This window comes from Mastacembelus armatus, chromosome 8 (assembly GCF_900324485.2).
Source record: "Mastacembelus armatus chromosome 8, fMasArm1.2, whole genome shotgun sequence".
NCBI classification, from domain to species: Eukaryota; Metazoa; Chordata; class Actinopteri; order Synbranchiformes; family Mastacembelidae; genus Mastacembelus; species Mastacembelus armatus.
In genome coordinates, this window is record NC_046640.1 from 10836778 (window position 1) to 10852037 (window position 15260).

Below are 15260 nucleotides of genomic sequence, written 5' to 3' on the forward strand. Positions count from 1 at the left end.
CATTAAATTCTGATGTAGGGAGGTACAGCCACGTATTTATCTGAAATAAAAGCTTTATCATTGAGTTCTGACTCCTTTCTCAATCCCTGCTGTCCCTCTGCTGAGCAATGATTTTGGACATTTATGTCGGCTACGTGTGAGAACAGCTGGGGGTTGGATTCAAAACAGAGTTTTACAGATCAGTCAAGAGGACTCATCAAACTCGGGTCTCCAGCAGGGACTGATGCTGCTTGAAGAGTATTGATTGTGAAGGTGCATGTAGATCCTGGCAACTTTATGCATTTTGCATGGCAAAACATCACCAAGCGAGACTTAACCAAAACATTTCTCATTGCAGTTGAAAGGTTTTACATAGTAGATAGTGTAGAAATAAAAGAACATAGAGATCTGTATTTGACAAGCAGTGTCATTACATATGGGACTAGATCACACATCATAAAGACTATATCATCTGTGGCAAAGCTCGCTTTACCCTCATCACAACAAAAAAATCATGTAAGCTGATGCACTTGAACGGAGTTGTGTGCACTGATGACCTGAATCAAACACGGCATCACGCTGGCCTCGACTCAGAAACATGACGCTCTCGGCTAATGTTCAGATGGAAGCTAACGGGAATGCTTTTTAGGCTCGCACACTGACAGATGATTAGATTAACTGTAATTGAGACATGTGCTCTATCTGAATCTATTATGCCAGCACTCATCTGCTCTGACTGAGAGAGCTCGACTGTGATACTGCACAGAAACTGTCAAAGCATCTTTGCGCTGTTAGCAAACATTAGTTAAATATGAATGTCACTTTATTAAAAGGCATTCATGTTGAATGGCTCAGAAGTTGCAATGGTAAATAAGTTATTTATTTATGCATCACAAATGAATAACAAGAACAACGTTTAGAGTGGCAGAGTGTAAGAAATCATTTTTACTGCTGCAAATCCTCCTCCAGCACTTCTGCTTTCTGCACTTTAGTTCACCTTGATGGCTCTTTAGAAAGCGAGTACGTCATGAAGGGTGATGAGATCATTTGAGGCTTGAGACATAACAGTGGCACCACCATGTGTATTTGTAGCTCTCTGTAGACTGTTTCAAAAAGATCACACAGTCTTGTCTAGTTGACATGGAATGCAAAACTCTGAACTGAGCTGCATTATGGGTAATGTATGCACAGAATGTTGATTTTAGTGCAGTGCTTGGAAATTGCGAAGCAACACCTCTGGTTCTTCTGCACTGATTTTGATTCTTTCTAAAACCATCCAATGCGACTCCCAAAAATAATTTAGAGGTGTGATGCTAAATTAGTGGAGTATTGTTTAAGCCTAAAAACAGCTACAGATAGTTCTTGTACTGAGATTGTTTAATAACCTGTACTGTTTCCAAGGTCATCCTTAACAACATTGTAATGATATACTGTACTGTCCTTTATTAAAAAAGCTGAAAAAAAATACAAACACCAATTTTCAAAACTATTTGAAAACACACATCATCTACACAACACAATCTTCTTATAGTAAAAATCTACATGTGCAGAGAGCAGTATTGGTTTGGTGGTTTGGAGTCTTCTACCAGAGATTAAACACTAGACATCAGAGTCAAAGGTTGGCTGTTAGATTAGATTACAATATGTTATATTGTATTTAATTTTATTCCATAGTTTGTTTTAATCAGTGCAGTCTGATGAAGAAGATTTTCCCTGATGATGATTTAAAGAAAACATATGGAAGACACTCATTAACTCGATAACATGCATCCTCTCACACACTCGAATGGAATAATTGTTTTCATATGTTATTCCCAGACACGCAGAGCTGTAAACAGCATGTTCACTATAAAGTGATTATGTTTGGTGCTGAGCAGCATGAGCACAGACAGGCAGACAGACAGAGGGTGTGCGCGCACAGTGTCTGCGGCCTACTGATTATCTGTCTGCTTGTCTGTCTGTGTTGATCCATTCTTCCCCTACGCCGTGACCACGCCCTCACACCGCTCTCCCACTTTCACCGCATGACAGGGTAACAAATGGGCGCCTGTCCGCCAGGAAACTAACATCATCATCTGCACGCAGAGCTAGAGGGAAATGTCAGGAAACATGCATTTATCTGGCCAATCAGTGTTACATGGCTGCAGAGAGCAGAGCTTACAGAGGTGTGTGCTGCTGGTGTGATGTTTCGTAGACTGAAATACAGCAGTTATTAATCATTTATCGCTGTTTTGTCAATATAGGTTGAACGAAACTATCATGGCTGGTTATGTCGCTGAACGTAAGCAAGGATACCAGGACCCAGGGTGGAATGAACCACTGGGCTTTTATGTTTAGTGCGATCAATTGGTCCAATGAGCATCCATCATCCTCCATGAGATTAAGAGCCCTGGGGATCAGCTGTTGATACATGATAAGGCTGTGTAAACTGCCTTACTTCGTTTCATCACAATGGCCCTCCTGCCACCACTACCAAAGAAATGGCATTTTTACACAGCAGTCTTCAGTGCAGGACCATGGGTGTTCTCAGAGTGAAAAGGCTTATCTGGTTTAACCATGGGCAACATAAACAAGCAGCCCTGTTGTGACTGTGCGAACGGATACGCTCCTTCTTTAGCAGCATACAGGCCACTTCGTTATTAATGTGTTCTTTCATTATGAGGTGATATTGCATTTCATGAGTCACCCTCTTCCCCTATGGTTGTACAGAGTTTATCAATGCTGGGATATTGCCTGTGCCATCCTGAGGGCCTATTGGACATTTGTTATTACTCCCAAATGTGGTGCAGCATTCTTGTTCATCCTGTGTCTGTTCTTACTGTACCCACTTTCTTTGTCCCTCTGTCAATGTATGTGCAGCTCCAGAGGCTCAAACGCTCGCTGTCCTTCAAGACCATGATGCGCAGCAAGAGCGTGGAGAACTTCTTCCAAAGGTCCTACAGCGACGCTCGCCTACCCCCGGATTTCATCAACGACCCGCCGCCTCCTTCTCCTCCTCTGCTGCCGAGCTCTCCTCTAGTCGGCCAACGCTCACCATCCATTTCACCCTCTCTCAGCCCCAACCCCTCCATCTCCTCACACTCCCCATCTCTCAGCCTTTCCCCATCACTGCCCACCAAACCTCCTCGACCTCAGATTACCCACTGTTTCCAGGAACATGTTTTTCGCAAACCCACCAACTGCCAGCACTGCAAGCACATGATTGTGGGTAAGGCGCTTGATCCTCTTCCCAGACTCTCATTTTTTTTTGTTTTTTTTAAAACTACATCTTTTCCTTCACCTTGCTTCTCATCTGGTGCAACCTTGAGATAATTTTATGGAGAGTACATTACCCATTGTGGTACAGAAATGGGATAATTTAAAGGAAAATATTTACATTTATGACTCTCATTTATATCTATCAAATATTAAATCAGAGCTGGGGGCCAGTTAACAGATGGAAAGAGCTCGCCTCTGTCCTCCTACCAGCACCACTAAAGCGCCATAATTAAAATGACAATTCTCCTTTTTGGGGATTTATTTTCAGAAGTGTTTCTTGGCTCTGAGCAGTAACTTCCAGGAGACACTTTTACACTTGTTGCACAGATTAATCAACACAATTCAATGTGCTATTTAGAGACCGACACTCCTTTGAAACATATGAAGAAACCTCCATATCTCACCTCACTGGCTATTTTTTCTACTCTATTTAAAGAAATTATGATTCAGAACCGGACTGCATGACATATAAAACAACTATACAACTATAAAATAAAATTAGATTGTTAAAAGGCATTGCTCTGCTTTATCCATAATTCGCTGCTTGCATCATTGATAGTTTATTTTTCTAAATCTACTTTCTGTCAATATGATTCATAGCAGACTCCAATTTTGTGCCTGTGCTGTTTTCTTGACAATTTAGATTTGGATATTTATGTAATGCATCACCTCTCTGTAGTTGTACTCCTCTACAGTCCCAAAACACAGTCCCATGCCTCTGTCTTGTTAAGCTGATGAGGTAGAATCCATTTTTTTTCTCTTCAAGTAAAAAGAGCCATTCAATTTGTTTGATTATTTTTGCTCTATAACAGATCTGTCAATGTAATCTCCATCTACAACAAATCCAGAGATCTGTTCTCATTGGTTCGTAGGATAAAAAGGGACTCAACCCATTAATCATTAAAAACATTACACAATCAACAGAGGATTTCTCATTAGATGACAAATGAGGACAAAACATCTCAATGCACAGAGTTTGTTATTGCTCAGGCTCTTGAAAACAGAGATGAAAAGGCTAGATGATTCAAAGCCAAATCGATTATGATTGAAATATCTCCAGCTGGTTTCCAATCTCTCCAGGTTGTTTTGGAAGAGGAGCTGTTGATTATGAAGCTGTTAGTGTCAGCTCTGTGAGCAGTGCCAGCTTGATAAAACTGGGACAATGCTTGACTACACTCTCTACCTGACCAGAGGGAAACCTGTTCATATTATTTGATGGGCCACTTTGCTTTGTTAGCACTTTCTACCTGTTGCAGCCTGCTTTTTGTTTTTTTTTCTCTGCATCCTCAGTTCTCATTGTCTCATCGCTGTTCCTCTCTGCAGGAAACTCCAAACAAGCTCTGCGGTGTAAAACATGCAAGATGGCTGCTCACCTGTGGTGTACCTCAGAACTATCGCAGCAGCCCTGTCATGGGAAGGTGCGGATGCACACACACACACACACACACACTCACGTTTGACACTGCCCTTACATATAACACTGGTCGTGTTTGGTTTACTTTGCCTTTTTGTCTGAAATAGGTGACTTGACTATTTCTTTAATTTGGCAGCATCATTAGTGTTGGATCATCCGCTGCTGTGGTGTTTTTGCGCTGCACTTCACTTCAGACAGTGTGGGCGATAATGTGATGGTTTTGTGGATTTAGTGTAGGTGATTCTGTCCAGCAATGACGACTATAACAACCCATTTCTTCTTTTGAGACTTTTAACCACACTGTAAATATAAAAAAATATTAAACATTCATAATAGAATTCATGAAAATATTGACTTGTTTTTCTATAAAAATGAAGAAATGTGCTACTTTTGAGGCTACAAAACTTTTATTTGTTACTAAAACTTTTTCTAATAATAAGGGAAACCAATGACATTAGATATCAGCAGCTTATCTAAACTAAATAGGAAGCATTATATTTTTTACAGCATTGTGTTTAGACATAGTAAAGCGAATGGAAACTAGGAGATCCTGTTTTGTTTGCATGAACTGCTTTCTGACATTCTGTTGATGTAACAACACAAATTTCCCCTCCTCAGTGCAGTCTGCTGTCCCATTTCTCTGATTTTCCCCAGACGTTTTTTAATAACCACATTAGAAAAACATCAGTAACAATAACGGTTTGGATTGCAGTTATGATTTGAATAACCTGAGCAGGAACACTGTTACCATGGTAACTTTAATGCAAGCCTAGGATTACTTTGATTTTTACCTGCATTTAGAAATTTATTCGATGTGTTTACTGGGAAAACCAGAGTTAAGGTAAAATAAAACATAAAGTAGGTAAATAAAATGAATAAACGGCTGAGCGCCCATCTTATTCAACCAAATATATTGACTCTCTGGTCTGTCATTTCACGGAGCCTGCAGCATGCCGTGTAGTTGCATGAAAACATATTTTTTTTATGTTTCATACACACACACACACAGCCATTCGTTGCAAACACACATACACACACACAAACACTGGATCAGTCCTGACCTGAGGGCAGAGTCAGCCATATGTGTCATTTAAGATCAAATTCTGACAGAGCACAAACATATATTGGAGAATAGTGTTTTCAGTCGAGGTGTAGTCAGAGATGTGCTGACATGCCTGTGACACAAAGCCAATTTCTCATATCACATTTTTGGAGGTAAACATTTCATATTATAGAATCTATCAAAAAGTCATGTATTCAGTTCATTGTTCATTGCTTCGCTTTGTGTGGTTTGGCATTGACAGTGCAGTTTATGCATTTTGACAGTCAAGGTGAGTGCGGAGAACTAGGAAGAAAATTGGGAGTGAATTCAGACCTGACTTATGTGTTTATTCTCCAGTGGAGGGGCTGGAGGACATTAGCATGCAGTAAGAGCAGAGACCTGAGAGCCACTTGAAAATTTGTAAGAGCACTAAGGCGGCTCAGTGCAGTTTGATAAAGGGGCACAAACAGACAGAGGGAGTGGCAGGAGTATGATGAGGGCAACAAAAGATCATCAGACCGGGACTTTTGCATCTTTTCAGGAACAAAGGTATTGCTTTTGATCCACAGAGGGTTTCTCTTTTTAATAGAATATGACAAGTCAAGGCAAAGACAAAATGATCTGGACTAAAACACTTACTGTGTTTAATTCAGTGTGAAATTGTTGTCATATGGACACACATACAATCATCAGTCCATGCCTAAGTCCGTGTCTAAGCCATGTGCACACAAGTAAGTTGACTGTGCAACTTCATTGCTCATAATTAGCAGCAGAATGTGCGAACACTTTGCTTCAATTTGTGACTCCAAGGCAGAAATGAGCTATTTTGCTGCAGCGTGTGCACCACTGTGTGCACACTCACGTGTCTGTTGATGTGTCTTGATGTGTTTCTGATTCAATTATTTGCAAAGGACTCCACTTATGACCTAAAATCATTACATCGGCTCAGCCTATAAACAGGAAGTAATGGACACTGAAATAACAACTCTGCTTTCTGCTCTCCTCCATTAGTCTGGAGCGTTCAAGCGAAACTTCAGTTCGCCAATACTGGTCAACGACCAATTGGCTGTCGTCAAGGAAGTTCAACCAAGTCAAGGTCAGCATACGTTTAATGGTTTGAGTGTGTGTATGCGTGTGTTGTGCCTTGTATTACTCACATTATGGGGACTTGGCCTTCCTTTGTGGGGACCAGATGCTGATGCACATGATGTAAATCACGGTAAGAGCTAAGGTTAGTGTTAGACAAGCAGTAGTTATAGTTAAGGTTAGATTAAGGCTCCAGGATGATTGTAAATCAATGTAAAATACAAAAAACAGCACATGTATGTTCGTGTACACCTAGACATATGTGTGTGTGTGTGTGTGTGTGAGTGAGACAGAGAGAGAGAGAGAGAGAGAGAAATGTGCATTGGTTTGTTTGTGTCCATGCGCTGTTGTCTTGTCATGTTGCTTTTGCCTAGCCTTTTGTTTTATTTTTAGATTTCCGTGTGCTTGTGCATGAACTGTAATAAAAACAGAACTGTCTCCATTTCACCTTCCAACCAAAGAGCATGAAGTGGAAAAACATAAAGAGGAAGAACAAATTCAGCTCCTCTTGGAGCCTGATGGATACTCTGCACCCTGAAAGTATGTGAATAAATATTTAGAAGTTCTAATGTTTATGTTTTTATATCTGTTTATGATTTGTAGACTATTTCCATGGACCAATGGAGGGTATTCATTTATTGTCTGACACTACAAATTGCATGCTTCATAAACACTGAAATGCTGCCTATTTTCTCATAGCTGGCTCTTTGTATCTTAACATCCAATTACATTTGGCAAATTAGACAAAATAAGTACAAATTTCAAAGGCTAATTAACATTAGTGTTATACATTCATGGTAATAAGAGACATCATAATCTTTCCCTGTCACATTATGTTCTCTCTCATGGAGCCCTGCTGAATCCTAAAACACATTGGTGATCGCTGTTTGCCTAAATGTAGCTAAATTTGTTCTTTCTCTAAATGGAAGCTTGTTTTTCTTTGCCATACCTTTGTGTAGGTGATACAGTCCTTCATGTCACATACTGTACGCCTTGCCAAATTAGGGTTAGCACCTCATGCTGTCACTTTCTTGTACTTTCCACGAATCAGGGTACAATTAACCTACAGCTCCGTCATCACCCGGAGCTCAGCACCATGACGGCTGGGACTCTGCCAGGGCCAGCTGAGACTGCAACCTGCCAAACTCACAATCACACATTGCAAAGTGTCCTTAGAACTATGCTAACAAAAGGCTTGGGAAAATACAGAGCTCCTGTTTACTCACATTCACACTAGATGGCATTTTCTGTGACGGATTTACTTACGGAGACTGTATTTTCCCATCATCCAGGGAAAGCAGTTTATTGTCGCATATTTAACTTGTTTATGAGATTGTGAGTCTAATAGCAGCAGGTGTGAAGTACATAACAGTGAATGCTCTAAGCTGCAATCTTGCAATGACAATTAAAATCTGATTATCTTCCAAGTGAAATGGTGTACACAAGGATTTGTTCTCTATTTAGACAAGAGCTGCAGCTGTGTTAGGTTAAAGATGGAAAAGGGGGCACCCATCTGAATACTGTTGTCAGGGCTCAGATGTCAGACTGGCTAAGACTGTGGTTGTTATTGTGTGTTGGAAGTAGCTCAAGTTACAAGAGATAGTGGTTTATTTGGTTTTTATAAGGTTTGCATGAAGACAGATCTGAAGTCATAGCACATGTGGGAGAATTCATTTCAGCACTGAAAAGAAAGTGGAAGGTCATATACTGGGTAAAAAAAAAAAACAATTTCTATAGTGGAGGCGCATACACAGACACATCTTTTTTACTGTTTTCTCTGTAATTGCTGTAATTAATTGCTCTTTGCAGAAATGCAGCACCTTCTTTATTGAAACGGCTGCAATCAATTTAAAGTGCAAATGGGTTTTATCTCCTCTATATACTTCTTAGAGTAGTCTCACTGAAAACACTGCTGAATTTCTGTATTCTATTCTGGTATAATTTCTCATCTCTCAGGCGAGCAAGGAAGCACTGGCTTCAATATGAAACTGCAAATCATTACGACTTCATTCTGCACATACACACACACACACACACACTCAGCATATCTGGCCCTGCAGAAAAATCATTCTGCCCTCCATTCGACTTACGTTGAGCTAGATGGGGGAAAGAAATCTAATTCCTAGTTTTGGAAACACTCTGATAGCACCAAGTACTGCTATCTATGCAAAATGTAGCAATGAAGGCTTTCTGAGGATTTCCATATTTTAAAATCTCATCTCTTATTCCTTTTTTATTCAACTTCAGCTCCAGATGTATTACAGCTCTTAAAACTAAAGCACATCTCTTGCCAACAAGTTTGTGTATAAATATATCAAAGCGTGTAGATTTATTGGAATATCTTGATGTCTCCTTAACTTCTGGCTGCTGTCCTGTCTAAGATCTAAAGTGGGTCACTTTGGTCCAGGACTTAATGTTAAATGTTATATTTAGACCCTCTAGTTCTACTAGATTGGCACATTGCACAATAATCATGCTGTACACTATAATCTAAATGTGTAGTCATAACTGTGTATGGAGCTGTGTTGCTGCGTGAGTAATTTCTGTGTGTGTGTATATATAAATAAAGTGAACTTAAGTGTGTGTATGTGTGTGTGCATTAGTCTTATGAGTGTGTATGTGTGGTTTCAGAGGCTGCACGGACACGTGTAGACCCAGTGTACGCTGCCTTGCGCTACGGGACGTCCTTGGCACAGATGAGTCGGTCCAGTTTTGGCAGTTTGTCAGAGTCGCCAACACGCAGCCTGGTATGACATCATCAACCTGTGGTTGCGGTAGAGGACAGAGGACTTACACAGAGTTTTAATAACGGTGGTCCGTTGATCAACTTACTGGTGAAGTGGTACCACAGATACCGCAGTACTGAATATCAATACGAAAAAAAAAAACTCTTTGCCTTTAGCTTAACTTTGATTATTGACTTATATAAGAATGTTTCACTGATCTCTTTGTGATTGAACGTTTCCAGTCTGTGTTATCTCTGACCCCACCCGGCATCACCAGTTGATGTGTTTGGGTGTGGTTTTATTGCACCTTGAACCACACCCATCAGTGATGTCACAGTGTTCTGGTGTACACCTGTACATCACTGCAGCAAGGTGAACAATTAAACCACTGCAGCACAGCAAAAAGTCACTCTTTATTATAATTTTCTCTCTTTTGAGGTCATGCTGCACCCCTGCTTAAATCCTGCTTAAAAGTGTTACAAATTACAAATGTGCGCCGAGGTGTTGCCTGTTAGGAGCAACTTTATGTCGGATGATACATTTATTATTGATGTTCTGGTTCAAACAGCATGAAAATCTCCCCAAACCCCGCAAAACTTCTTTCATACATGAAATAACTGTATTTAGGTCATGTATGCGGGCCCTTTTACAACACAGACAATTATGGATCAATGCGGTGTGCATTCTGAATGATTTTGAGGAAAAGGAGTTTTGCCCCCATGAAAATGCATCCTCTTTGACGTCCTGGTGCTAATGCTTTATTTTTTACTCTCTATTTCGTTCTTTGATAAGGGGGAGGGAGGTGAGGAGAAACAGCAGAGACAGTGCAGCATGGAGGAAGAGATAACTCAGGAGATAGGGGGTAAACACTGCTGTGTGTGTTCGTCTCCATGTATGTTGCTCTGCTTATGTACTGTATCCATGCCTATGCATGCTTATGCATGTTATGTTTACCTGTGCCTTTCTGTGTGTGAAAGAGATTCATGTGACTGATTGTGAAAAAATTACCTTTCTGATTACACGTGTATTGGATGCACGCCAGGCAGTTTCTAAGGAAATTTCTTTTTCCAGATACCCCTGTCCCTGACACGGAGATAGAGAAGGAGGAAGATGAGAGTCCAGCTCAGACAACTGCAGAGGAGAACAGTGTGAAGGTACCGCTCTATTTAACCACAGACTGCCACGCCTTGTTGTTTTCATCCTCGATTGTGTATTTCTGTCTCACTACCTCCCCTCCCTGCATCTCCCTGTGTCCAGGTGCCCAAGCGTATTGAAGTCCACTCCATCCACACCTATGTAGCACTCTACAAGTTTCTGCCTCAGGAACAGAATGACCTGGAACTACAGTGAGTAAAAGCCAAACCGACTGCCTACGTTCAAACATTTTCATAACCACGCGCGCAATTGCAGGAGTGCTTGTGTGATATATTGTTTTTCCCATTATGTGCATTTGCTTTATCTGTGTTTTTGTCCCTGCCTATGTTTTGCCCCAGCTGTTGTTCCTGCAGGATGAAACTGTCCCTACCATCTGCAGAGGACGGTGCCTGGGCACCCTTAAGGACGACTAATTATAAACTCAGCCCATCACTGTCCCCACATAGAACCGGGGACTGAGCTGAACTCCCAGCAGGGGAGAGGATAAAGACACTGAACAAGTGAGAGATGAAAGGGCGGACAGACTTGAGGGGAGACGACATAGAGCTGAAGATTATCATAGGCAGGGAGAGCGGGAGGATGGAGGGAAAAGGGCGGCGATAGCAAAGTGCAAACACAGAAGTAAAAGCTTTTTATGATGAAGGATGAAAAGGAGAAGAAAGAAATGACAGCAGTAAAACGAGAGCAGTGTGTGTGTGTGTGTGTGTGTGTGTGTGTATGGATTGTTGGGGTACAGCTTTCACAAAGGTAGATCTATGGGATTGTTAACAGCCATCTGCTCTATGGTTCACTGTGTGTGTGAATGCAGAATGCATGTGGACTAATGAAACCTTAATCTGTCTCTGTGTGTCAGTGTTTGGCCAATATGGATTGCAGCAGACAAAAAAATATACAATAATTTGGTCGTAAGTCAAGAACAGGGAGTATGTACTAATAACCAAAACCAAAAGGCTCAACACAGCTAACAAAAGAGTGAGAGATGAGTCTTCACAGTCATGAGATGAGGTTAAATATGTGAAAACATCGAGCTGGTGTGATTGTGCAGTGGCCCTTTGTCACAGCAGACATTTTGCCCTGTCATGGCAACAAAACACAGGCATGTGACTGTCAACGTTAAAAAATGAAATCCATTCAGCATTTGATTTGACCGCGACATCATCAACTTGAAGTTTGCTTCAAGTCACAACATGTATTATTCAACACATACATTCAAATTACATGCCTAAAAGGATCTAAAAAGCCACCACTTGGGTTGTGTAACTACAAAAACCAGAAGATTTAATATTGAAGTTGAAAGCTGAGGCCCTGGGAGAATCTCAGGGTGCAGAGTAATTGTGTCAGTACAGGATCACCAAGATAAATGAGTCTCATCCTAGTTGGCACAATCAGTTTATATAACTTTGTGCAAACTTGTTTGTGTGTATGTAGGTGTGTGTGTGTATGTGTGTGAACAATGATCATATAGGGCACTAGTGATAACAGACACCCTGGAGATGCAACATACAGAAGTGCAATTGGGACGTCAGTTGCTTCCTGTGTATCTAGGACAGTGGGTACACTGTGTATGTGTGTGTGTGTGTGTGTGTGTGTGTGTGTGGAGCAAAGTCTCATCGTAAACCGGTAACATCGTTAGCATTCAGGCCAGGTCGGCTGCAGATCGGGCTCTGTATTCAGCACTGCAGTAGGCGCTACACGGTCGTATATCATGTAGCTCTCATAACTTTGGTGTGAGCTGCTTTGTCACCTCTGCAAAGGGACACAAAGACTCATCCTCAATTTAACTTCCCCAGCTTCGAAACCATGTCCAGCTTTGATACTATTAACTTTTGGCTTGCACTGCACTATATTTTTGTTTCTTTGCTTTGCCTGTCGCTTTCATCTCACCGTGATGTATCCCATTCTCTTTACACCGTCCTCTTTTCCTCTCCCCCTCAATTACCTCCACCTTCTCTCCTGTCTTATCTCCTCTAGTCCTGGTGATCGGGTGCAGGTCACTGATGACTCTAATGAGGAATGGTGGAAGGTGGGTAATAAATCATTTGCAAACATCTGTGCGTGTCAGAGTGTGTGTGTGTGTGTGTGTGTGTGTGTGTGTGTGTGTGTGCATAATGCGCCTACAGAAATGTATGTGTGTGTGCATTTGTTACATGCATGTTTTAATTGAATCTTTAAATCAAGGCTTTAATGCACAACACCTGCTCAGTTTTGCCGTAAACATGCAGGCAGCTGCAGACAGAAATAGAACATAATTTCCTCTGAAAATTACCAAAAGAGTTTAACATAATGAACTTGACTAAGTGTTGCTACCTCTAAGAAGTCTTTATTGAGTCTGTAATGAGCTTCACTCAGCCCCAGCGAAAATAAACGTGCATCTGTGTCTTTTTCACAGTAAAGGGAAAATGCACTTAACTAGAGGGCTGAGTCTATGTATCTTCTATCAGTGGACCCGCATTTGCTAACTTATGTAGTTTAAAGTGAAAAAAAAAAAAAAATTAAACACTGCTGTAGGGAACCTTTGTGTATAATTTGTGAATCATCTGTTCATTATTAATGTGCAGTATAGTTTGTGTATCGCTTCAGTAAACACATCAACACCGGAGGCAGAAGGTGATAAACAATTAAATATCACTGCATAATGAGATTTACTTAAACCTCATCTGTTTTTGCCTGTAAAAAAGAGAGAGCATAATCTGCTGCTACTGGTTTTAAATACATAGAAAACATACGTTTCTTGTTTACTTTAAAAATAATTACCTTCATTTGTGTAATTTGAGTGTTCTGCCGTTATAAGTGATTTCTACAGCCAAAAGAACGTGATGTTTCTCTCCTTGCTACTCATTTCTCTGTTGCAATGAAAATGTCTAATTGATTTTACTAATCCCTCCAACCATGAAATGTGTCCAGACTTCTCAAAATGTTCAACTGGAGAATAATCATCAGAAACAAAGATGACGACATGGACCCAACCTGTCAGTCTGGCTGCACCTTAATCTTTTGGGTATAACATAAATTCCAACTGTACTGTGCTCCTGTGGCTTCCAGGGAAAGAGTGGAGACAAAGTTGGCTTCTTCCCCGCCAACTTTGTGCAGAGGGTCCGGCCAGGAGAGAGAGTGTGGCGGGTCATCCAGGGCGTTCCAGGCAACCGAGAGAGAGGACACATGGCCGTGAGGGAATCCCAGGTACACAAATACTGTCATAAAGCCATGACTGAGTGGGTTGTTTCTTCTAATTTCATTCTTGTCTTCTTTAGTTTATAATATTAAGGGCTACAGTGACATTTTGAGAGCCATTAGCCCTAACACAATATATTAGCCATAACATAACAATATATGATCTTATTTATCTAGCTGTCAATTTGTGATACGCATTTTATCCCATGGCTCCTGCTGGTTATGCTCCAAAATCAATCTAAGTGTGATAAAATGTGTGGAAAATAGAATACCTGAATTATACCTGTGTCCAAATTCTTCAAATTTAGAAAAACAGTTTGGACAAGGAAAAATGTATCGCTGTCAGACAGAAAGACCAAATGTATTTCTGTCTGCTCTCCACAGATCTGTGTGGGGAAACGAGAAGATGGAGAGCTGTTCCTGAAGCTGAGCAGCGGGAAAAAGAGAGGGCTGGTCCCAGCTGACTCCATAGAGGAGATCTGAGCTTCTGTGCGCACATACCCATCCTTCCACTGCTACAATTTCTTCTACGTTTGTTTCTCCCAGGGACACACCCATCCTGTCACTGTCAACCCTCCCCTCCATCTTCTCCTGGCAAACCGACATAAGCTGGACAGAAAACACACGACACAAGATTTGGAACCACTATGAACAGATGGTTTCCCAGTTGAATTGGATTTCTGTTAGATTTTAATAAAGTGTACAGTTACGAAGTAGTCCTGCTCTTAGGGAGGAAGCTTAGGTCTAGTGTTGCTGTGGTTTAATCTTTTCAAAAACAGAGGTCAAAGTTTAATTAGACAAAGGCGGCACAAGTCAAAAAGGCTTTGCCTGATGCCAGTTCAGATCATGTTTCTTCTCATCAAACAGATGGCTGCTGTCGTGGGAGGAAGCTGAGCCTTATTGTGGGAACACGATGCTTTTATCAGTGTATTTTTGTTATTTCTACCCACTCCTTATGTCTCATCTCTGTCTGCTCATGTCAGGGTTTCTTTCTCGGGGACTGGTATCAGCTTCATGTACTGAAGAATGAAACTGAAAGAGTGTGAGGCACTCACCAAGGACAACCGCTGCCAGCCGGAGATAGCTGCTGCCACACAGGCAGGCAGTAGAATTAGATGAAAGGAGTACAAGACAATTTGAAAATCCTCAGCAGTGTCAGCCTGAGTTAGAACTTCACTTGCCAACTTTGAGATTGCGGAGAGATTTTCAAAGGGAAATTGATCCGAGGATCTTTTCACTCAAAAACTTTTTTTGATTTAAATTTACAATGAAATTGCGGTACAACATTTTGCAAAGGTTTTGCATAAAGGTCATTCTCTTTTCAACTTTCAGAGACACTAGATCTGAAATTTCCAGGAATTCCTTGAAAATGTATCCTCCTTTTTTTAAATGACATAGATTTTGGTGTAATGTGTCTTGTTGATAAGTC

The 15260-nt window shown here is 41.0% G+C and overlaps 1 protein-coding gene across 1 annotated transcript; it reads left to right on the forward strand.

Annotated features, from left to right (window-relative positions):
* Positions 1–2015: 2015 nt before the first annotated feature.
* On the forward strand, positions 2016–14995 carry LOC113141270 (SH3 and cysteine-rich domain-containing protein 2). The gene is made up of 11 exons (XM_026325586.1): positions 2016–2144; positions 2839–3187; positions 4561–4655; positions 6705–6789; positions 9411–9526; positions 10298–10367; positions 10577–10659; positions 10763–10851; positions 12632–12683; positions 13703–13840; positions 14216–14995. Exons 2-11 carry the CDS (start codon positions 2875–2877, stop codon positions 14312–14314), a joined length of 1140 nt encoding a protein of 379 aa, XP_026181371.1. The 5' UTR covers positions 2016–2144; positions 2839–2874; the 3' UTR covers positions 14315–14995.
* Positions 14996–15260: the final 265 nt, after the last annotated feature.

Bases quoted from the DNA above. Each gene is read 5' to 3' on its own strand.
- LOC113141270 (XM_026325586.1), top strand. From the start codon at position 2,875: ATGATGCGCAGCAAGAGCGTGGAGAACTTCTTCCAAAGGTCCTACAGC. The intron at 4,656-6,704 runs GTGCGGATGCAC...CTCCTCCATTAG, and splicing joins AGCAGCCCTGTCATGGGAAG to TCTGGAGCGTTCAAGCGAAA. The intron at 12,684-13,702 runs GTGGGTAATAAA...TGTGGCTTCCAG, and splicing joins CTAATGAGGAATGGTGGAAG to GGAAAGAGTGGAGACAAAGT.